General features: G+C 45.0%; 1 protein-coding gene across 2 annotated transcripts in view; it reads left to right on the top strand.

Annotated features, from left to right (window-relative positions):
- The first annotated feature begins 978 nt into the window (after positions 1–978).
- The window catches only part of LOC145358725 (TLE family member 5-like), a 128,092-nt gene continuing 105,197 nt past the window's right edge, over positions 979–23,873 (top strand). Inside the window, exon 1 of one of the 2 annotated variants that reach the window (XM_080212976.1) lies at positions 979–1,607. In XM_080212976.1, coding sequence (XP_080069102.1) covers positions 1,584–1,607 — 24 coding nt within the window. In that variant the 5' untranslated portion in view covers positions 979–1,583. The remainder of the gene's footprint in view (positions 1,608–23,873) is intronic. The other variant, XM_080212975.1, reaches the window with a different exon arrangement.

The following is a 23,873-nucleotide window of genomic DNA, read 5'->3' as shown; positions in this document are numbered from 1 at the left end:
TAAGCTTGTGAAGGGAATTGGAGCGAAGGTAATTGGAGTTGAAGTGGCGGTCAGACATGATCCTAATTCAATGCTAGCACAGGCTCGAGGGGCTGAATGACCTACGTCCTTTTCCTCCGTAACTGTCTCTGATGGTGACTTATTTACTCACTCATTGCTGACCTACTTTATTCACTTTGCTGAATTGCCTTTGTATCTTTCAGTTTATATCTAATCCCCTATCCTGTTCACTCTGTCCTTCATCAATGAATGTTGCTGTCGTTTGCACCCTTGGGAGAGACATCATGGGGACAGCACGAGGCCAACATTGGATCCGTTAATTAACAGACTGAGATTTCTTCTCCTCCCCATCCGCATTTTGTTGCCACCGTTCCGTCCGGACGCAAGTAGCGGCTGACAGAGCGGGGCAGGATCGCGGTGGGGAAAGGGGAGAGGGGGGGGAGTGCACAACCTGGACAAGCTGGAGTTAAATCTCGCACATTTTTTTTCAGCGGGAGGTTGGAGGTGGGATCACCAGCACACGACACACAACGCGAAAAAAAAAACAGCCGTCCAGTCACCCTTATTGATGTGATCTGAAACCCCTCGTGAGATAACAAGCCTTGTAATCTATCTCTCCAGGGTATACTTCAGGCAGTGTTGAATTCTGCACATTTATTCCAGAGCTTTTAAGAAGCTGGAAAATTATATATATTTTTAAGGTCCAAACCCGTCCCTTTTATAAATAAGCAGGATGGGGAGGGGGGGGGGGGAAACGATGTATCTGTATTGTAAATTAACAAGAGGGGGAGGGGAATATGTATTTATTTGTCCTGAGTGGAAGGAAATTAAAATAGAAGAGTGGTTTGATGGGAGGCTTTTTTAAAAAATATGCATATAATAAAATGTGTATTTTTGGGGGGTAAAGATTATTAAAAATGGCTCTGGGTAAGCTACCCCACTTCCGCATCACATGGTGTCTGTCTCAGTCATTGGACCGCCCTCACTCGGTTTGTTACAGTGTCGCTCTGCTGTAGCGCTCGACAACGTTGTATCCCCGAGGAAGGGAAACGGGGAACGGGGAGGCAGACAGCAAGGCAGCAAAGACTACCCTTCCCACAACAACATCAGCCCCCTCCCCTTCCCCCCTTGGAAAAGAAAAACCCCTCCTAGAAGAACCCCCCCCAAAAAAAGGAAAAAAAGAGGGAAGAGGAAAATATACAAAGGAGAGAGAGGATTTTTTTCCTCCCTGTTTTTTTTGGGGGGTGATACACACTGAGCAATGCACCGAGATGTTTCGGTGCTAAACACCAGCGACTCCCTCATCAACGTCATCTATCGGAAGGGGTGTACAATGTATCGCGACCGCATCATGAAAGATAGAAAATAATTCCTTTCTCTCGCTTTTTCTTTTCCCACCACCAAATCCGTGCGGGAAGTGTCGGCGGAAACAGCTTCATCTGGCTTTTGTTTTTACCCTTGGTCGCTACCGCAGGAATTTTTTTTTGTTGGATTCCAAGGGAGGGTTTGATTCATTGAAATTTTGGGGGAAAAATAATCTCCGTTTTCCGAGAGAAGGGGAAAGAGGAGAAAAAAAAGGGGCGATGTATCCGCAAGCCAGGCAGTCGGTAAGTGACTTCTTGCGCACCTTTGGATTTCAGCGTGTTAATTTCACTTGTTTTTGTTTTGTCTTCTTCTCGGAAGTGAAACTGAGCAGCCGGCTCTGAAATCCTTCTGGAGTCTCTTCCTCCTGCCGGATATTGTGAGCTTTCCCGAGCCACAGCTATCCTCCCTCTGTTTTTTCCTTAACAAAATCAAATTGGCACCCACTCACTCAATTTCTGATTTAAGTTGCAGGTTGGGCTGAAAGATTTCTTTCACTTGGATGTCTATAATCATTTTTTTTTGTAAATTCATGTATCCCTTTGTAATTTCCAAAAGGGGGGGGGGGGAAGGATGCACCCACCTTGCTTTGTAATAACGCACTGTTTGGATCTGCTGTAGAGTTCGGACTCATTTGCTATTGTTTTAAACCCGCTTTCTCGGCACTTAATGTGAAGGGGGCCCCTCACATCAATTAACCGTTCCTTTAGCACGCTTTAAAGCTAAGGCACTCTAAGAAATGACGCTTGCAAACCGGATTGTGGAATCAAAGATGGTGGTGGAATTGTACACGCAGCGTAATTGTCATTTTTTGTTTGATGTGCAGAAGTTTTTTTCCCCCAAAAGGTCACTTCGGGATTTCCAGGTTAACCACTCACCACCTTTAACCTGTTTTTCCTTTTAGATCCCATCCAGTTTCCATTTTGTGTGTGCAACATTTTACAGACGTCACTCTGAAACCCTCAAATTAACCAATGCTTTTAAAAAAAACCCAACTCTCTCTCTCTCCACTAGTGGGTTCGAAAGGTTTCTCAGTTAGAGCCAGCAGCCTTGTGAAGGGGGTGATTGTACTTTGCTGATCTGTGTTTACCTTCTCCTGTGGTCATGAGTGGTAGGCGTTGTTTAATGTTTATTAGTGTCACGAGAGGCTTACATTAACACTGCAATGAAGTTACTGTGAAAATTCCCTAGTGGCCACGCTCTGGTGCCTGTTCAGGTACGCTGAGGGAGAATTTAGCACAGCCAATGCACCTTAACCAGCAGATCTTTTGGACTTTGGGAAAAAAACCAGAGGAAACCCGTGGGAGAACATGCAGACTCCACACACTGACCCAATCTGGGAATCTAACCAGGGTCCCTGGTGCAGTGCTAGCCACTTTGTACTGTCCATGTGTCAATGAAGATCGAGATTGGACAGAGGAGAAATAATGTAACTCGCTTTGTGGGCACATCTCCTCAAGACTTTAATTTATAAGATTTTAAAAAATAAAGTAGAATCATAGATCTCCCGAAGTGCAGAAGGAGGCTATTTGGCCCATCGAGCCTGGACCAACAACAATACCATCCAGGCTGTATCCCCATAATGCCATGTATTTACCCCACTAATCCCCCTGACACCAAAAGCATGGCCAATTCACTTAGTCTGCACATGTTTAGACTGTGGGAGGAAACACATACAAACACAGGGAAAACGTACAAAACTCCACACAGACAGTGACCCAAGACTAGAATTGAACCCAGGTCCATGGCGCTGTGAGGCAGCAGTACTAACCAGTCTACAAGCTGCCGCCCCTCTCCTCGCTGTTTGGAGGTGCTAACCTGTGCTGGCATATCATCCTAATGGTCCCCCTCCTAGTACCGAGTCCACAGGTCATTTTTCCTCACGTGACTTGAGATGCTGACTCTCTGCAAATTATTTGCTGGGGGTGGTGGGACAGGGGGCAGACCTACTTCTAACCACATGGTGCACTTTCCAGAGATGCTGTGTGATCTGGGATTGGAGCCTTGGCTGGGAATCCTGGGTTGAATGATTGAGTGCCACTGGGCAGCAAATTTACCCTCAATGTTTATTAATGTCACGAGAGGCTTACATTAACACTGCAATGAAGTTACTGTGAAAATTCCCTAGTGGCCACACTCCGGTGCCTGTTCAGGTACGCTGAGGGAGAATTTAGCACGGCCAATGCACCTTAACCAGCAGATCTTTCGGACTTTGGGAGAAAGCCAGAGGAAACCCGTGGGAGAACGTGCAGACTCCACACACTGACCCAATCTGGGAATCTAACCAGGGTCCCTGGTGCAGTGCTAGCCACTTTGTACTGTCCATGTGTCAGTGAAGATTGAGATTGGACAGAGGACATTTTTGTCATTTTGAGAAAGAAATAAAATAATGGATTAAAAGTCTTGAGGTGATGTAATGAAGCAAGTTACATCTTCATTGCGTCTTATCTTGAACAATAAGATTGTTCAATATCTTAATCTCCATCCACATGTCTACCACTTGTAAGCATAGGCGAAGGTAAACACATCACCAAACTATATTCACTCTGTTCACACGACTACTGATTTTTACTAAGAAACCTTTAGGATCCACTGGATTCTTGGTGGGTATGGGAACATAGAAACTAGAAGCCAGGAGTAGGCCATTTGGCCCTTCAAGCCTGCTCTGCCATTAATTAAATTCATCAGATTTGAATATCCTGATCCTCCCCCATACCCCATATCACAGGATCCATTTAGCCCCAAGAGCTATATCTAATTTCTTGAAATCACACAATGTTTTGGCCTCAAAATAGAGCGAGAATTGGATTTTTTGAAGCATTGGTTAATTTGAGGGTTTGAGAGTGATATCTGTAAAATGTTGCGCGCACAAAATGGAACCTGGATGTGATCTAAAAATAGATTACAGAAGGTGTGAGAAGGTGGTGCTTCCTGGTAATAATGACGAGTTGTTCATGTGCCAGTCCCTTTGGTCAATTGGGTGGAAGTGTCAGGGCTGTGGAACTCATCACTTTCTCACTGCTCGTTTAATTAGCCATCAGGGGGCCTAGTTGATTTGGCTGTGGTCCAACCAGACTTCTTTCTCCCACCAATGAAAATGATGTCCTTCCACATGGTACTGTGGGCAGCTTGGTCAAGAGTTGAAATACTCCCCTGTCGCTCCTGAAGGTACTGCTGAGATGTAATTTCATTGGTGACAACTGTCTCCCAGCTATCTCAAGTAACTGCTCTTCAGAGGAGGTGGATACCTTGCCTCTGAGCACCAGCAGGCTGTTTAGCCAGGGTTGGGGGAAACTTAGCTTTATGCTGATCCATCTACTTCCAGTATCAACAGGCACCGTGTTTTCACTGGGAGTCAGAGTGGGGGCCTTGAGTGACGTTTTGCTCCACTGTTGAGGACAGAGGTGCCGAGTTCGTTCGTAGAGTTGGGTTTGAGGCCAGTCACTCAGCCAGACCGCTAAGCGAGCTGGGAGCTATCCTTGTTTGGTTCAATTGCAATCACACAATGAACCGTCATGGCAAGAGGAGCTCCAAAACATTGTGCTGAACTCCTCCCCTTCCTCTGAACCTAAAGCTGAACCTTTGACCGCTTGCTGCAAAATCCCAATACACTCCTGTTTGAGAAAGCAAGGTGTATGTTTTGGGGATGTACTGTTGTCTGTTTGGTGTGGGGGAATGAGGTTCAGGAGCATCCTTTCACATGGTGTCTCCCGAGCTCATGGTTAGTTCCTTGATGCTTTGCTGCTCTGTGGGCACAGGTTCAAGTGGGATCATGACCGTGTGTGTCAGCAGTTTATTCAACTGCGGATGATATTGCAGTCAATCCTGATCCTAGCCTCTGCCAGTGTGACACGCATGTAGAGGCCATTAACTTGCAATTAAGAATGGGATCCCTGGCTAATTCCCTTCGTCCAGGGGCACTGAGGCCAATTAGTACCCTTATTGCCGTCCGGTATGAGATCAGATAAGCTGACGCAGACTGTGAATCAAACCTGTAATCTTCCAGATAAGATCTGGAAGGAGTTTACCAGCGCAATTGAAATCAGTCTGACTACATGCATGCCATGTAAACTGGCAACATATGTTGCGTGACTTTGCATAATGTGGCCAGCTTTGCCTTTGGAACCACTTTTATAGCCGTTTACCACAACCCACCCCCTCCCCCGCCGCCACCACCTTCCCAATTTTAAATCGTCACGGCTGTGTCATGCTCTAATACAAAGTCAATTCACAGTTGTATCACACGACGTCGTCACATGTGAATTTAATTTTGGCAATCCCACTGCAGAGCTGTCCCACGCTGGGCGGGAAGTTTGTATCAGGCTGGTGTTCATTTGTTGTTTATGCCCCTCTGTACATGAAGACGAAAGTTCCGCAGGTGCGGTAACCCCTTTAGTGTTTGGGCGCAGTCAGACAGAGGGACTGGGGCTGTCTCCCAGTTAATTGGTAAGTTTTTTGAACTCTGTTTTTAATCTTCCTCTTTGCTACACCATCCTTTGTGAAGCCATACACGTTTCTGAGATTAGATCTTGGGTGGGGATTAGTCAGCTTGTCCTGCTGACTTTGGATCCCACCCGAGAGTTTTGGCCCTAGTTAAAAATCCAACCGAAAGTCCCAAAATCATGTGAAGACTTGCGATTTCGAGAGCAGGTTGGGAGATTGTATTTTTATTTTAGACAAATTCTTTTAGCTTCAAGGCAAATTTTAAAAAGAATTGAGTTTGGTTTTAATTAGCAATTAAGTTATTTGTTCTGAGTTACAGAAGTTGAAGGACAGTTGGAATTCTTCAGTGCTGCAAGTATAGGGAGAGATGTGGAAAAGGGAATCAGTTGGAGATGGCAGGCAGTGGTAATGGGGCATTACAGCAACACCTGCGGGAACAGAACAGTCACTAAATGATGTTTCAAATTTATTTATTGTGTCACAATTGAGCTTATGGTTAATAGTGCAATGAAGTTACTGTGAAAATCCCCTAGTTGCCACACTTTGGCGCCTGTTCAGGTACACTGAGGGAGAACTTAGCACAGCCAATGCCCCTAATCATATCTTTCGGACTATGGGAGGAAACTGGAGAACCTGAAGGCTGTACAGGCTGTGGCTTAAACTTATAGAATTCCACAGTGCAGATGGAGGCCATTCAGCCCATTGAGTCTGCACTGATTCTCAGACAGAGTATCTCACCCAGGCCCTATCCCCACAAACCCACATATTTACCCCACTAATCCTGCTACAGAAATTGAGGCACTAAGGGGCAACTTAGCATGGAAAATCAAATTAACCTACACATTTCTGAATTGAGAGGAAACCAGAGCACCTGGAGCAAACCCACGCAGACACGGGGAGAACATGCAGACTCTGCACATAGTGACCCAAGCCAAGAACTGAATCCCAGTCCCTGGCGCTGTGATGCAGCCACTGTGCAGCCCCAGTGAGGGCACTGGGATTTAAATGGAATGTCCTCTGGTTGATAGCTTGCTGGTATTCACTGCTTAGGCTCTCATGCGAGGTGTCTTCGTGGGTACCAAAACCTGGCTGGCAGTGCTGGAGTGCGAACAACCACTGTCAGAGAAAGGGAATCATATTCCAGTGGTTGGGACATCACATGACAATGTCAGCTGTGTCTTGTGCATAAACGAGTGCTATTTCTGCTGAAACCTTGGAAGTTGGCTCATTTTGTTATGGGCTAATTATCACATCTATTCTGCAGAATAAAGTAGATTTTTCTGCATTTCTTTTAAAATCTCCAATCTCCCTGTGAACAGTCAGCTTTTGAAGTGCCCCCTGGATAGTTTGTGGTTTTAAGCCCTCATTTAGCTTTTCACCCATCAGTTGCTTCAGAACCTAAATTGCAGCACTTGTATTCAACTGGGAGCACTTGGGCTGTGGTGTAATTGTCAGATGCAGTTTGATATGGATCAGGTTGGAGAATGTCAGCTGCCTGTTTCCATGTTCCAGGGGCAGGTGTGACAAGCTGACTGTCGCATTCATTGTCACACCTGACCAGGAACGTCATGAAGACTGCAGAGATTGTTGGATCTTGAATGAACTTACAATTTTATGTTGCAGCTCCCATTCTGAAATACTAAATCAAAGAAAAACGCATCTGTGTTTTGTAATCCACCACTGTTTTGGTGGGAGGATGGAGGAGTAGTGGGAGGGTCACCAGTCCACAGAATGTAATGAAAAGGATTGGAAAACTTAATATTTTGAGTACTTAGTGTCAGCAATAGGTATTCCTGGATTGCATACGGTGCATTTCTATACAGTGAAGTGTAGCACAGTGGTTAGCACTGCTGCCTCACACCACCAGGGACCTGGGTTCGATTCCCAGCTTGGGTCACTGTCTGTGTGGAATTTGCACGTTCTCCCCATGTCTGCGTGGGTTTCTTCCAGGTGCTTCGGTTTCCTCCCACAATCTGAAGATGTGCAGGTTAGGTGGATTGGCCATGCTAAACTGCCCCTTAGTGTCCTGGGATACGTAGGTTAGCCGGGTAAATATAGGGTTAGGATGGGATGGTTGTTGGTGCAGACTCGATGGGCCGAATGGTGGCCTCCAGAACTGTAGGATTTCTATGAAACTTGTTTAAATTTGGATTAACAGTATACCTCTGTTCCAGACTTAAGAGTGCCTGTTACTCCATGCAATCTTCTGAGATGAGTTTTCAACGTCAAATAATGAGCAATTTTAAAAAAAGTTAAAAATGAAGGTGAGCCTTCAGTGTATTTTCAACAGGCTTTGTCTCCCATTGTGCTGCAATTAACTTCTGTGTGCTTCTCGGCACTGATCAGATATTCAAATCTAGCCGGATTCTACAATCCAAAGTGGTTCTGCCGTTGCTTTCTCATTCTCGGTACAGTCGACATCTATGCAGTGCAAATATAGGCTTAGTGTAAACCTGTTTTGTGCCTGGAGATCAACCTTCAGCTCATTCCTAGGCAATATATTACAAGTTGTATAGACCTTTGTTCCTTTGCATGTGCCAGTGGGTGATCCAGAAAATGTGCTGATTTTGTTTTTACTTAACTCGTGCACCAAGAATACACAGAGCAAGAAGGTCTCAGATTTCATTTCTGTCTGTACCTATCTCAGCTGTGACTGTGCCAGAAATGTCACAGCTGATTATCTTCAGTTCTTGGCTGGAGAGACCAAAATATGCATGGGTTTGAACTTTTGATCCACTGGAAAGCAAGTGGATTGAGGTCATATCTCCCATGGTCGAACTGGTTCTGTCTGCTCGTACGGGGGCACGGAGGTTAGCACTGCTGCCTCAAAGCACTAGGGACCTGGGCTCAATTCCTGGCTTGGGTCACTGTCTGTGTGGATTTTAAATGTTCTCCCCGTGTCTGTATGGCTTTCTTCTGAGGTGCTCCGGTTTCCTCCTCTACTCCAAAGAAGTGCTGGTTAGGTGGGTTGGCTGTGCTAAATTGCCCCTTAGTGTCAGGAGATGTGTAGATTCGGGGGATTAATGGAATGAATACATGGGTTATGCAGATAGGGTCTGGGTGGAATGCTCCATCGAAGAGTCAGAGCAAACTCGATGGGCCAAATGGTTACAAAGATGTGCAGGTTATGTTGATTGCCCAGGGGGATTAGCAGGGTAAACATGTGGGGTTGTGGGGATCGGGTGGGGTTACTGTCAACTGATGGGCCACATAGCCTCCTGCTGCATTGTAGGGATTCTATAAATAAGGAATAGCCACCCGGGCAAATCATAAATGACAACCAAGTGCATGCTGATATGAGGTCCTTCATATTAGGATGTGAGGAGAAAATGTGAAGTGGGAGAAACTCAATAGATAATTCAGAGATGCACAGAGTTTGCAGTGTGTGCATTTCTTTAGTTTGTGTGGACTATTCTAGGTAAGAACATCACCAGTTTGATTGCTGTACGTCCTCTGTCAGTCCAAGAGTGCTAGAGCGAATCGGTTAACTCTCCACAGTTGCACTCAGTGCAGCTGTGTTATGCGTCGGCAGCTCCATTCTGATTATCCGTGTTGGATTCTGTTCTTACTTGAGAACTGGCATGGTGAAGGTGGACCCATTGAAGGCAGGTTAGCGTAGTCGGAGGTTTAAACTCTGGCACACGGCGTGAACATCTTGATCCACTCTGGTCAGAGCTGTTGAGCCATTGTGATTGTTTGTGAAATACTGAGGCATTGTTCCTGTTGACAATTTTGGCATCCAAAAGATGCTAATGTTAATATTGCTGTGTGATCAATGTCAACATATGTTCTGTAGATTGGGTTTGGGCCATTTTTTTTTTGCAGCTATTTTTCTTTGGCATTGAGATTAGTGACTTCTTTAAAAACTGATTATCATAAAATCCCTACAGTACAGAAGGAGGCCATTCAGCCCATTGAGTCTGTACCAACCACAATCCCTCTAAGGCCCTATTCCCATAACCCACGTTTACCCCGCTCATCCCCCTGTCACTAGGGTCAATTTATCATGGCCAATCCACCTAACCTGCACATCTTTGGACTGTGGGAATAAACTAGAGCACCCGGGGGAAACCCATGCAGACATGGGGAGAATGTGTGGAGTTTGCACAGACAGTGACCCGAGGCTGGAATTGAACCTAAGTCCCTGGTGCTGTGAGGCAGCAGTGCTAACCACTCTGCCATCTGTTGTTATTAGTTTGTAAGTTGCCTAAGATGCACTCAGCGTTTGTGTTCAAAAGTTGGTCTCTTGGTGTATTATTTCTCAGCTTGGAAAATTGTGGTAGCCCTCTTGTTTTCCTTCGAGAGCAGTGCAGTCAAAAAAAGAAAAATTATTGCCGCTCCCACCTCGTTCACTGAACTTTATATTTACTGGAAGCTATACGAAGGGGGTTGGATGGATGGAGTGCTTGTACAGTAACTAAAAGTTGTGTCTACGTTGGACCCTTTTGCTCCACCAGTGATTTTTCTTCAGATAAAAGCAAAATACTGCAGATGCTGGATTCTGAAACAAAAACAAGAAAATACTAGAAAATCTCAGCAGGTCTGACAGCATCGTGGAGAGAGAATTGAGCCAACATTTCAAGTTTGGATGACCTTTTGTCAGAGCTCTGAATGGCCATCCAAGCTTGAAACATTGGCTCTATTCTCTCTCCACAGATTTTCCTCCTTGATTTAATTTTGATTTATTACTGTCACATGTATTAACATACAGTGAAAAGTATTGTGTCTTGCACACTATACAGACAAAGCATACCGTTCATAGAGAAGGAACGGAGTGCGTGCAGAGCGTAGTGTTACAGTCGTGGCTAAGCTGTAGAGAAAGATCAATCTGATGCAAGGTAGTCCATTCAAGTGTTCGACAGCAGTAGGGAACATGCTGTTCTCGAGTCCGTTGGTTCATGACCTCAGACTTTTGTATCCTTTTTCCTAATGGAAGAAGGTGGAAAAGAGAATGTCTGGGATGCGTGGGGTCCTCGATTATGCTGGTTGCTTTGCCGAGGCAGTGGGAAGCATAGACATGGTCGTTGGATGGGAGGCTGGTCTGTGTGATGGATTGGGCTACATTCACGATCTTTTGTAGTTCCTTCATGGCTGGAAGTGGAGGTCTGTAGCTATCTTCGCATTTTTGAGTCATTTCTGCACTGCCGTTAGCTCCCTGATCTCTGAAGATTTTGGCAGTACTCGATCTGATTTCTCACATTTCTTGTCACCTGTTTTGAGGTGCAATGCCACTAATGCACTGGACTTGTGTTTTTTTTAACGATGCTGTGAGTTGCAGGGTGAGGTGTGTGCAAGTGGTAGGATTTGCATCAAAGCCTGACTGACCTCTTCTCATCCAGTGATCAGATTTGCAATTGGCAGTAAGCTTCAATAGATAGCAATTGAAAGCAGAAACCCTTGCGGACGTCCTGCTGTGTTCTTATTGCCCTCTCAGTTCCATGTTGCCTGAAGTCAGCTAACTCGACACAGACTGGGATTCCAACCTTGTATCAACTTGTTATGTTAACCACCTGAGCAGTAATTGACGGTTCCTGATGATTACTGTTGTACTATTTTGCCTTCACTTGGATCTTGAACAAAAATCCAAATGGTATTGGAAAAAGTACAGCAACTGTTAATTGCAGCAGTAACGAAAGGGCTTACTTAGACATGGAAAATGAGAGGCTTTGGAGATTTAGTGAGCATACCTGTTAGTTTAGTGAACTGCTGTGCTAGGGTTTAATCTCTCCTCTGTATGACCTGGACTTGAATTCAACTCTCTGAGCAACTAAGTCTCCACGCTCTGATGCTTATCATAAATGAAGCAAGTTGAGCAAAGTTTTGGTTCAGTCCCAGTGGACTGCATAGAGCCTCAGCTGGAATATCATTTTTCAGACGCAGTAGTTCTTGATTACACCTACAGTTTGTGCTATATTTGGGGAGGGGGGGTGGTGGGGGAAGGAATACTGAGTAAGAAAGACTTGCATTCATACTGACCTGCACCTTATTTGCAGGAAATTCACATAATTAATTTTGTAGAACAGTCACGTGGCAGCCGTGTTTGCAAAGTGAAATTCCACGAATAGTGCCATTTGTGGTGTTTGAGAGAGCCATCGCTTTTTAAAAAATGTAATTTTTACTCAGTTTTTCAAGGTACAGAGCCAGTGGAAGAGTGAGCCCTTATCCATCTCTTTGCTTGCTTCAAGAACCACAGTGGGAAGCACTGCTGTTATCTCACAGCGCCAGGGACCTTGGTTCAATTCCCATTGTGGGCCACTGTCTGTGTGGAGTCTGCATGTCTTCCCCATGTATGCGCGGGTTTCCTCCGGGTGCTACAGTTCCTTCCCACACTCCAAGACGTTATAGTTGTGAAAGTCCACCAACGCCTCTACTTTCTCAGGAAGTTAGGTGGACTGGCCATGCTAAATTCCCCCTCGGTGTACTTGAACAGGCACCGGAGAGTGGTGACTTTCACAGTAACTTCATTGCGGTGTTAATGCAAGCCTACTTGTGACACTAATAAGTAAACTTTAAATCAAGTTGAATCCAATTCATGGCCCCCACGAGAGAGGCATGGAAGATCCACACTGACCAGAGAAGGCTTTGCACCTGATCTTGACTTAGCCAAAGGGTCAAGAAGCACACCGGTTGTGATCTCTGAAATGAACCTGCAAGTATCCTTTCCTTTGAAGTAATGCTTCGTCAAAAGGAAAATTCCCAACAATCCACCTCTTGAGTATCAGTCCTAATAATGTGCTCAAATCTTGGAGTTGAGATTCAATCCACAACCTTCTGATCAAAGGCAGGAGTGCTTAGAGCATTAGCAAGCTTCCGCAACACTGGAGGCTGGGGACTGAAGGGACGCGGAGGTGAACAACCATCCCATCCAATTGGAATTAGTTGTTTACCAATTAAGTGATTTGGAGCAGGTGATTCAGCTCACTGAACGGTTTTTCATGGACCAGTTCAAGTGGGGTACAGAAGTTCATCTAATATTGATGCCTGGCTATACACCCAAAGGGATTCCAAACAAATTTGAAACTGGAATTGGTCTGGATGTGCAGTGGGAGGTTTGGAGTAGTGGGCATCAGAGAATGGTTTCATACAAAGTAGGGTAAAGATGCAAAAATGGCAAGATTTGTCTGGCCAATTGGAATACTGCCACTCCGCAATGTGCCTGGATAATTTGCACCCTTCACCGTTGCTCTCTTGTGATTCTAGGTGTCTGAGGCTGAAAGTTCAGCAATCTCCTGTAAATTCGGGATGGGTCAGGGTGAATTTCACTGTAGATAGAACTTGGGCATCTAATTTGTATTTCTCATCCCCCAGTAAACTCATCGGCAACTATTGAGAAATCCACACACGACTGCTACCTCAGCGAAGGAGTGCACAGCTCTGCCCTTCAGGGAAGCCTGTAGGCCTTTTAAATCCAGAGAGATTGTTTTTGAGGCTCACTGATCAGTAATGTTCCATTAGACTGAGCATCCCTGAAGGTATGCTCTGGTGACGAGTAAATCCCTTTGGGACAGGAGTGACAAAAACTATCAGATGAAGGAAAAGAAAACTGGCATGGCTTGGAACTCACTGCCACAGGGATGGGTTGAGGCAAATAGTTTGGGTGTACTTAATGAGCAGCGCAGTAGTAGCATTGCTGCCTCACAGCGTCAGGGACCCAGGTTGGATTCTGGCCTTGGGTGACTGCCTGTGTGTGGTTTGCATGTTCTTCCCGTGTCTGCATGGGTTTCCTTTAGGTTGCCTGATTTTCTCCCACAGTCTAAAGATATGTAGGTTAGGTGGACAAGCCATGGTGAATGCATGGGATTATGGGAATAGGGTGGGGGCTGGGCCTGGGAAAAATGCTCTTTTGGAGCAGGCTGGTTGGGCTGAATGGCCACCTTCTGTACTGTAGGGATTCTATTCTGAGGAAAAGGGGAATAGAAAATATGCTGGAAGACTGATGAGGTAGATGATGTAGGAGAAGATTGACGTGTAAATACTGGCACAGACTAGTTGGACTGAAGGGCTTATTTCTGAGCAATTCGATGTACTAGGCTTTGATATACACTTAGAACACAATTGAAGGGTTCCCCTGTGCTTCTCACAGGTAACAATTAAAAATGATGTGTCTGCCCCACTCCAGAGAGTCTACATTTTGTTAGGTGCAGAACTATTTGTTTTTAAAAGGCTGATTACTCTGCGCAGGTTCTGGCATCGGGTCCTGACTGTTATTAATGTTTCCATTGCTTGCCAAATAAGTTGAGCTCTGATTAACTCAAGACTATGTTTCCTTGCCAACAACTGTGCTTTGAATTTGATTTGATTTATTATTGTAAAGTATTAGTATACTGTGAAAAGTATTGTTTTTTGCGCACCGTACAGACAAGCATGCCATTCATACGGAAGGAAAGGAGAGAGTGCAGAATGTAGTGTTACAGTCATAGCTAGGTCCATTTAAAAGCCTGATGGCAGCAGGGAAGATGTTATTCTTGAGTTGGTTGGTATGTGGTCTCAGACTTGTATCTTTTTCCCGATGGAAGAGGTTGAAAGAGTGTATGCCCAGAGTGAGTGGGGTCCTTGATTATGTTGGCTACTTTTCCAAGGCAGTGGGAAGTATAGACAGTGTCTACGTATGGGAGACTGGTTTGAGTGAGGGACTGGACTACGTTCACAACTCTTTACAATTTCTTGCGGCCTTGGACAGGGCAGCAGCTCACACCAAACCGTGATACGACCAGAAAGAATGCTTTTTATGGTGCATCTGGAAAATAATTCAGATATCAGGCCCGTTGCTTACAAACAGAACAAATTGCCTGCCTTTTTGAGGCAGTCGTGAGCTGACTTGTGCAGAGCTGGCTGTGTTCACGAAAATGTGGCCTACATGAGGCCTACCCACTGGAATGTGAGAGACTGTTACCAGAAAGATACCTGAAAGTGGAGCTAGGAGAAAGGTGAGCAATTCTCGTGGGGCCAAAGCAGTGCTGAAGAAATGCCCCCTTTCAGAAACCTCAATCGTAGAAGTTGGTGAGAGTTGTAAAGAAGATGCCCAATTTCCTTCGTCTCCTGAGAATGTAGAGCCGTTGGTGGGCTTTCTTAACTATAGCACCTTGAAACGACAAGGACACTGCCTCACCTTCACAGCAGAAGACAATGGGAATTGCATGGTGGAACAATCCTAATCTTGTAAAATAACTTGGAACCTACTGTGGGAGCAAAGTAATGAGAAATTGCCAAGTTTAAAAATTAAACTTCCATCCTTTGACGACTAATTAACTAATTAACCCTAGTTGGAAAAAAAGCGGGGCAGCTGATTGAGTTTTATAGTCGTTTTGAATGGATATGTAAATATAGGCAATAAATCCCAAGAAAGTTCAATTTATGATAGCTATTGGAGCGTGGAGACTTAGTTAATGTTACTGTTTGGAAAATATGCAGTCCTGTAGCTTTGATGTAGAACTCTGGCCCACTTATCATGAACGTTTATTGTCCAACCAGTACTGTCTTACGTGATCACTGTACACTAATGTATTCATTTATTTTCTCTGTATCAGTGTGTCTGGCTTTTATGAAACACGTTAGTGGCATTGCACCTCAAGACAGGTAACAAGAAATGTGAGAAATCAGATCGCGTACTGCCAACATCTTCAGAGATCAGGGAGCTAACGGTGGTGCAGAAATGACTCAAAAATGCAAGGTTAGCTACAGACCTCCACTTCCAGCCATGAAGGAACTACAAAAGGTCGTGAATGTAGCCTAACCCATCACACAGACCAGCCTCCCATCCATTGACCATGACTACACTTCCCACTGCCTTGGCAAAGTAACCAGCGTAATTAAGGACCCCACGCATCCCAGACATTCTCTTTTCCACCTTCTTCCATTAGAGAAAAGGACACAAAAGTCTGAGGTCGAGAACAGCTTCTTCCCTACTGCTGTCGAATGTTTGAATGGACTACCTTGCATTAAGTTGATCTTTCTCTACAGCTTAGCCATGACTGTAACATTACGTTCTGCTCGCTCTCCTTTCCTTCTCTATGTTTTGCCTGTATAGCGCACAAGACATAATACTTTTCACTGTACGTGACAATAAAAAATCAAAATTAAATCAAGGAGGAAAATCAGTGGAGAGAGAATGGAGCCAATGTTTCAAGCTTGGATGGCCATTCATCAGAGCTCTGACGAAAGGTCATCCCAACTTGAAATGTTGGCTCAATTCTCTCTCCTTGTTGCTGCCAGACTTGCTGAGATTTTCCAGTATTTCATAAAAGCCAGAAACTGGATTTATGAATCATTTGATTCGCTTGGCCTTCAGAAATTGTCACCAATTAACTTATTTGCATTATTGGTTGTGGATTCTGGAGAGAAACAAGTGACCGTGGAATGTTGGGATCTAGGTGTCATCCTATTGTTGAAACAAGGAAGCTCCATGGATGAACTCCAGCCCGATCCATGGATCAGCTGCTTTCTGCTCGAGATGTTGGCGTGTTGGTTAGTCCCAGTGTCGTAGCAGATCCATTCTCCTGCTTGCTCTCCAGTGCACTTCCAAACCCCTTAGCTGCACAGTCACCGAGATGTACAGCTCAGAAACAGGCCCTTCAGCCCAACTCATCCGTACTGATCATGTTTTGTAAAATGAACTAGTCCCATTTGTCTGTGTTTGGCCCATATCCCTGTAAAGCTCTCCCATCCATATACCTGTCCAAATGTCTATATTGTACCAGCCTCTATCACCACCTCTGGCAGCTGATTTCATGCACACACCACCCTCTGTGAAAACGTTGCTATTTAGCATAGAACACTTCCGTACAAACAGGCCCTTCGGCCCACAAGTTGTGCTGATCATATCCCTACCTACTAGGCCTATCTATAACCCTCAATCCCATTAAATCCCATGTACTTGTCCAGAAGTCTCTTAAAAGACCCCAATGAGTTCGCCTCCACCACCACTGACAGCAGACGAATCCACTCGCCCACCACCCTCTGAGTCAAAAACTTACCCCGACATCTCCAATACGCTTAAATTCAGTGGGTTGACTCGTCTGAGCTGAGGTCGTAATAGACAGCAATGGGTGCTCTTCGCACCTTGGAGCGTTTCAGGTACACAAACACATGCACCTGCGCACAAGTGTATATTTGGGTCCCTTTTAAATCTTTCTCTCTCTCTCCTTCAACCTATGCCCTCTGGTTTTCATAGAACAGAATAGATCATAGAATCCCTACAGTGCAGATGGAGGCCATTCAGCCCATCAGGTCTCCACGAACCAGAATCCCACCCAGGCCTTATTCCTTTAACCCCACGTGTTCACCCTGCTAATCCCCTGACACTAGGGTCAATTTAGCACAGCCAATCCACCTAACCCACAGACCTGTGGAGTGTGGGAGGAAACTGGAGCACCCTGAGGAAATGCACGCAGACCTGGAGAATGTGCAAACTCCACACAGGTACTGACCCGAGGCCAGAATTGAACCCAGGTCCCTTGCGCTGTGAGGCAGCAGGACTAACCACTGTGCCATCGTGCTGCTATCGTTTTGGACTGCCCCATCCTAAAATGAGGAGTTGTGGAGAAGACAGTAACTCTGACACAGGATGCAGTAATTATTGAGAAAAGGCTGCGTAAGTGAGATACCCGAGTCCTGTTGGAGCCCACATGTGACCAGACATTCCTCGTCCTTCGAGAAGAGAAGGTGATAAATTTGGGTTCGGACAAGGGTGGAAATGAAATTTCTGTCTCAGAACATTCGCTATATTGGATTGGAACTTGAATGTGAACTTCCTCACTCAGTTCTGTGTGTGTGTAGCTATTGTTAACCAAACCTATCCATTAACTCACTTGCATTAAATTTTACTTTCTAAGGCGACTTCACATTTGTATAATTCACTAGACCAAATGAGATGATCAGAACAAAATGCCTTCTCTTTTATAGTTGACAGAGTTGGATGGAACACATTGTGACATGGGAACAATAACTAGAGGGAAGTTGTTGTGCTTTTAGTCGATCTCTGGGCAATTGAAAAGTATATTGTCACTCCAGGGAGTCTGGGCCTTGTTTATTTCTGTTCTGTGCTAATTCAAAACCCAGTTGAATTGAAGGGTTGCATTGTGGGGTTGTTTGTATTGTTCTTTGCCCAATCAATTAAGTAACAAGTGCAATCTAACTGTAGAAGTCCCTAACTGGTGGTGCAATGGGTTCGCACCTGATCTACCCCGAAAGCTTGTGGGATTATTATCAAATAAACTGGTTGGACTCTATCCTAGTGTTGTGAGACTTCTTACTATCTCTGGATCCCCAGGTTGAACGAGCTCTAATGAGATGAAAGCCTCCTGTCTGAATGGAGTTTGGGCATTTTTGAAATCTAATTTCTAGTGGGGATGGATTTGCATTTCAAACGAATGTACTGGACAAGCTCGCTTGGAGAAAGGATGTTTTGTGTTTGTTGAATGCCTTATTGTGTCTTCATGAATCTTATCAAACCTTTGAATGCAGTGGGTTGGCACAGTGCTTAGCACAATGTCAGGGACCTGGGTTTGCTTCCGCCTTTTGGTGACTGTATGGAGTTTGCATGTTCTCCCCATGTCTGTGTGGGTTTTCTCCAAGTGCTCTGGTTTCCTCCTGTAGTCTAAAGATGTGCAGGTTCGGTGGATTCGCCACACTGAATTGCCCCTCGGTGTCCAGAGATCATAAAATCCCCGGAGTGCAGAAGGAGGCCATCCGGCCGATCGAGTCTGCACTGACCACAATCCCACACAGGCCTTATTCCTGTAACCCTACATATTTACCTGGTAACCCCCTGACATTAGGATTAATTCAGCATGGCCAATCAACCTAACCCGCACACCTTTGGACTGTGGGAGGAAACCGGAGCACCCAGAGGAAACCTGTACAGATTCCAATGCGTAGATTGGAAATCATAGAAATCCTACAGTGCAAAAGGAGGCCATTCGACCCATTGAGTCTGCACTGACAACAATCCTACCCGGTCTTATCCCTGTAACCTCACATATTTACCCTGCTAATCCCTTTAACCTATGCATCCCAAGACACTAAGGGACAATTTAGCATGCACCTAACCTGCATATCTTGGGTGGATTAGTAGGGTAAATATGTAGGATTATGGGGATAGGGCCTGGGTAAGATGCCCCTTCGGAGAGGTGGTGCAGTCTCGATGGGCTGAATGGCCGCCTTCTACACTATAGGGATTCGATTATTCTATAAAGAGCATGGCTAATATGCTGAGGGGGTTGGGCGGGGAGATGATAAAATCCTAAATGTGGTGCAGTATTTATTGCTTTGGGGTTGTGTCCTTTTGTGAAGAAGGTGTTCCAGTAGTAAATGCACTGATTCATTCCTTCCTTCCTCGTTTTATTTTGGAAAATAGCCTGTGGCAGGAACACTGTGTTGGTGGCGTTGCTCATGAGAAGGAATTACTCGGTCACAAAACCTTTATGGGCCAAAGAGTACACGTTGTACTGTTGATGTTGAATCTGATGTCTAATCTATAATGTACATGTTGTTTTCCATTACTGTGCTGGCAAGTGCTGTGCTGTACCACTGTGTCTGCACATGGTGCAGTTAAGTCTCCGGGTCAAATGTCAGCACCTGGTGTTCTATCTGTGTTCTATTCAGATAGCAGCGCTCATCTCCAAGCTATCAGGCGAGATATTACTTTAAAACAAACACATTAAATGGAAAGCACTCAAGGTCCAAAGATGATGATGAGAAGAATTACAAAGCAGCCTCTGGACACTAGGAAAGAAGAACCAGAGCGCTTTAGATCTGAAAGGAGGCAACTGGTGGCGTGATTGCAACAAGTTAAACGGCAAATGGCTTTGAAAAGCCATTTACATTTGGTAAACTTTAGTTCTAACGTAGATTCCTCTGAGCAAGAGCACAAGCTGCAGAATCCTGTTAAAGTGTGTCTGTCTATGGATACCATGAAACTGTGCAGCAAAGCTTCATTCCAGAACCCTACAGCTACGCCACGTTTGAGGTGAATATAAAGCCTATTTTAAACAGATTTAACCGAATGACAGAGCAACTCCTGAACACCTTAGTACCTCAGGTCATCTAGTGGCGAAATGTAGAGAGTAGAGACAACATACTGCGGATGCTGGAATTTGCAACAGAAAATGCTGGAATAAATGAACAGGTCTGGTAGTATCTATAGGGAGAGAATAGAGCCAATGTTTTGAGTCAGGCTGACCCTTCATCAGAGCTGACAGAGGGGTGGGGTAATGAATGCGCTTGTGCAAATATGTGCCCCAAAATTGCATTGGCACAAGTGTTTCTTTTCTTAATTCTTTCATGGAATGTGGGTGTTGCTGGCAAGGCCAGTGTTTTTTGCCCATCCCTAATTACCCTGGAACTGTGTGGTGGTTAAGAGTCAATCACGCCGCTGTGGGAATGGCGTTAGATGGAATGATGGGCACATCAAGCGCTGCCTCTGTTCTTTGAAGTTTGGGACTGAGGCCTGGAAAGAGGTGTTGTCCTTCATACACTCCTGCCGTGGCCTGGTGAACGGAGTGAGCTTTTCTACCAACCCAGCATTCGCCAAGTTGGGTTCATGATATCACCGCAGAGAGAAATCAACCATTGAATGTCTACTGAGGTTTGTGTGAGGAATGTTTCTGTAAAGAAAAAACAGGTGGGAACAATGGAGGCCAGTTAAGATGTCAAGAGGGAGATAGCTGAACATCTGAAAATTGTCTTGTGCTTTAAGCACAGTTGAGTGACTTTGTTAGTTAGATTCTGGACTGCCATTTGCCCGGTTACCAAAGTAATTCATCTGATTGGTCACAATGCGTGTTTGATGAGAATATTAAAATGGAGGGTTGCAAGCTTTTCATTTGATGCTATGCTAGGATGATTCCAGGGATGGCGGGTCAGATGTATGAGGAAAGATTTAATAGGTTAGGATTGTTTTGGCTGGAGTTCAGACGAACGAGGGGGGTGGGGGGGGGGTTGCGTAGAGACTTATAAAATTCTAACAGGACCAGACAGGCTAAATGCAGGAAGGATGTTCCCGATGGTGGGGGAGCCCAGAACCAGGAGTCACAGTCTGAAGATTCACAGTAGATCATTTAGAATGGAGATGACATGACATTTCTTCACGCAAAGAGTGGTGAGCCTGTGGAATTCATTACCACAGGAAGTAGTTGATGCCAAAACATTGAATGTATTCAAGAGGCGGCTGGAGATTGGGGTAAATATTTGGGGTTATGGGGATAGGGTCTGGGTGGCATTGTGGTCAGTGCAGACTCAGTGGGCCGAATGGTCTCCACTGTAGGGATTCTGTGAAAAAATAGCACTTGGGGCGAATGGTATCAAATGTTCTGGGGAGGAAGCAGGATTGAGCTGGACAATCAGCCATGATGGTAATGAATGGTGGAGCAGGCTCGCAGGGCTGAATGGCCTAACTCCTATGTTTCTATTAATCAAATTTATAACTGAGAGAAAAGCATCAAGGGAATGTCTTCATCATTGTGGCACAAGATGATTCATGGAATTATAACTACAGCAATTTTAATCCTTTTCTAAAGGTGTACCTTATTGAATCTTATATATATTATATAGAGCATGAAACCTCTCGAGACGCTACACACATTTCTGAGGGTGGGATATACAATTGTACTGCTTTTTAGGTCAAGGTTACTGATTCTCTTCTTGGAGGAGACAGCTGTGTCATCATATAAACAAACTAGAAAAGGTGGACAGTGCAGACATCAAAGTTCTTGAACAAATGATGGGAGTAGTGTGTTACTTTATTAACTTGTGGGACGTGGGTGTCACTGGCTGTCCAGCACTTATTGCCCATCCCTGGTCCAGATTTTCTTACAATTGTAGAAACCCTACAGTGCAGAAGGAGGCCATTCGGCCCATCGAGCCTGCGCCGACAGCAATTCCACCCGGGCCCTACCCCCACCACCCCACATGTTTACCCCACTAATCCCTCTAACCTACACATCCCGGGACACTGAGGGGCAATTTAGCATGGCCAATCAACCACACATCTTTGGACTGTGGGAGAAAACTGGAGCAAACCCACGCAGACGCGGGGGGGAATGTGCAAACTCCACACAGACTGACCCATGCTGGGAATCAAACCCATGTCCCTGGAGCTATGAGGTTGCAGTGCTAACCACTGTGCTACTGTGCCGCCCTAAATAGGTAATTTAACACTTGAGTCTGGCCCGGTGCAGTAATTTGAGTATTCGATGTGAGGCCGATATGCAGCATTCATTGCTGCTGAATGATTTGCCCGTCCTGGAATTCGGAATATTTGTCAGAAATCTCTGGTAGGACATATCGCGTGATTTTTTTTTGATGTTGAGCGATGAAGGGACTGGATTAAAAAGGAAGCAGGAAATGGCTTGTGCCATGTGAACATGAGGCATGATTTTTTTTTCCAAGATCAGTAATTGAAAATTAAGGCTGAATGGAGACAGAAAGAGGAGTGAATTTCTGGGCGAGACTGACCCTAAGCATTAAATGGAATCATGACTAATTGCTCCTATTCCCCCTGGAATGAGGCATTCAAGTTTAGATCTCAGCCGTGATCATGGTTGGAAATGCTTGGAATACCAATTCAAAGGAAAGGCTTAATGTGGATTGAATTGGATACATCCTTGTGTTCAAATGTGCAGACCTGGCTGTATTGTCAGTGGGATTTTGGTCAAGTATACTGCTGAAACACAAAATCTTTTTGTATTCCGTCAACTTGACCTGAAAACACCCAGTTGACTTGAAAACCAAAGAAGTACAATTGTATGTTTCACCTTTGGAAATATGTGTAGTGACTCGAGAGGTTTCATGCTATAAATATAGTTGCAGGTCTGTCACTGGTTAGTGGTGCTAACATAGGGCGCTGAATGAAAATCTCTCATGAAACGTTGGGTTTAAGTCTGAGATTCCACCCCATGTAGCATCATTTGCTAAATAAACTGATTAAAAATTTGCCCAAGTGTTATGTTACCCACTTAAATGGAGAATTAAGACTTTTTTTTGCACTGAGTTGTTTGTGGAATTAGTGCTGCAGGTTTACGTCATTTTGTAAACTTTGGTTCGAACATGGAGGTTTTCTGAACAAGAACGCAAGCTGCAGAACTATTGGGACAGGATTAGGCCATTCAGCCCCTCGAGCTCGGTCCGCCACTCAGTAAGATCATGGCTGATCTGTGCTCCAACTCCATGTACCTGCTGTCTGCCCATATCCCTTGATACCTCTGCTCAATAAAAATGTCTCCAACTCGGACTTAACCCTAACAATTGAACCTGTACCCATTGCCATGGGTGGCCCAGTGGTTAGCACTGCTGCCTCACAGCATCAGGGACCCAGGTTCAATTCCGGCCTCGGGTCACTGTGTGGAGTTTGTACGTTCCCTGCGTGTGCACGTGGATTTCCTCCATGTGCTGTGATTTCCCCTCTCAGTCCAAAGATGTGTGGGTTAAGTTGATTGGCCATACTAAAATTGACCCTAGTGTCAGGTGAATTAGTGGGGTAAATGTGGGGGCTTGTGGGAGTGGGGCCTGAGTGCGATTGTGATCATGGAGATACATTCTGCACTGTAGGGATTCCATGATTTGAGGAAGAGAGTTCCAAACCTATGCCACACTCTGCATGTAAAAATGTTTTCTAACATCTCTCCTGAATGGCTTGGCCCTAAGTTTTAGACCACGGACCCTGGTACAACCTTACATGTACTGTTTTGTGTGTGTATGTGTTTCTTATCGTGAAACTGTGCAGCAAAGCTTCATTCCAGGAGCCTATGGATATGCCATATTTCTAAGTCACCATCCATAACTGGTTTTTAAGTAAATGCAGGATTGAGAAGAGTCCCTGATGGAAGGGTAGTAAATACTGGATCTGATGAGGAAAATGCCTTTTCATTCCCCCCCCCACCCCCCCCCCCCCTCCCTTTCACTGTTGACTCTTTGTTTGTGTGGCAGAGTGTGGAATCTCCCCTCTGACCATTCTTCATGTCTGATCTCAAAGTGTGCCATCGGGTCATTAGATTGTGGGAGACACTGCAGCAAAGTCCAACCTTTATTTGCCTTTGAACCCTTTTCAACAGGAAGAGAGCCTTGCTTGTCAC

Source organism: Carcharhinus amblyrhynchos, chromosome 26 (genome assembly GCF_965287045.1).
Source record: "Carcharhinus amblyrhynchos chromosome 26, sCarAmb.v2.hapA, whole genome shotgun sequence".
Taxonomy (NCBI): Eukaryota; Metazoa; Chordata; class Chondrichthyes; order Carcharhiniformes; family Carcharhinidae; genus Carcharhinus; species Carcharhinus amblyrhynchos.
This window is presented reverse-complemented; position numbering and strand designations above follow the sequence as displayed.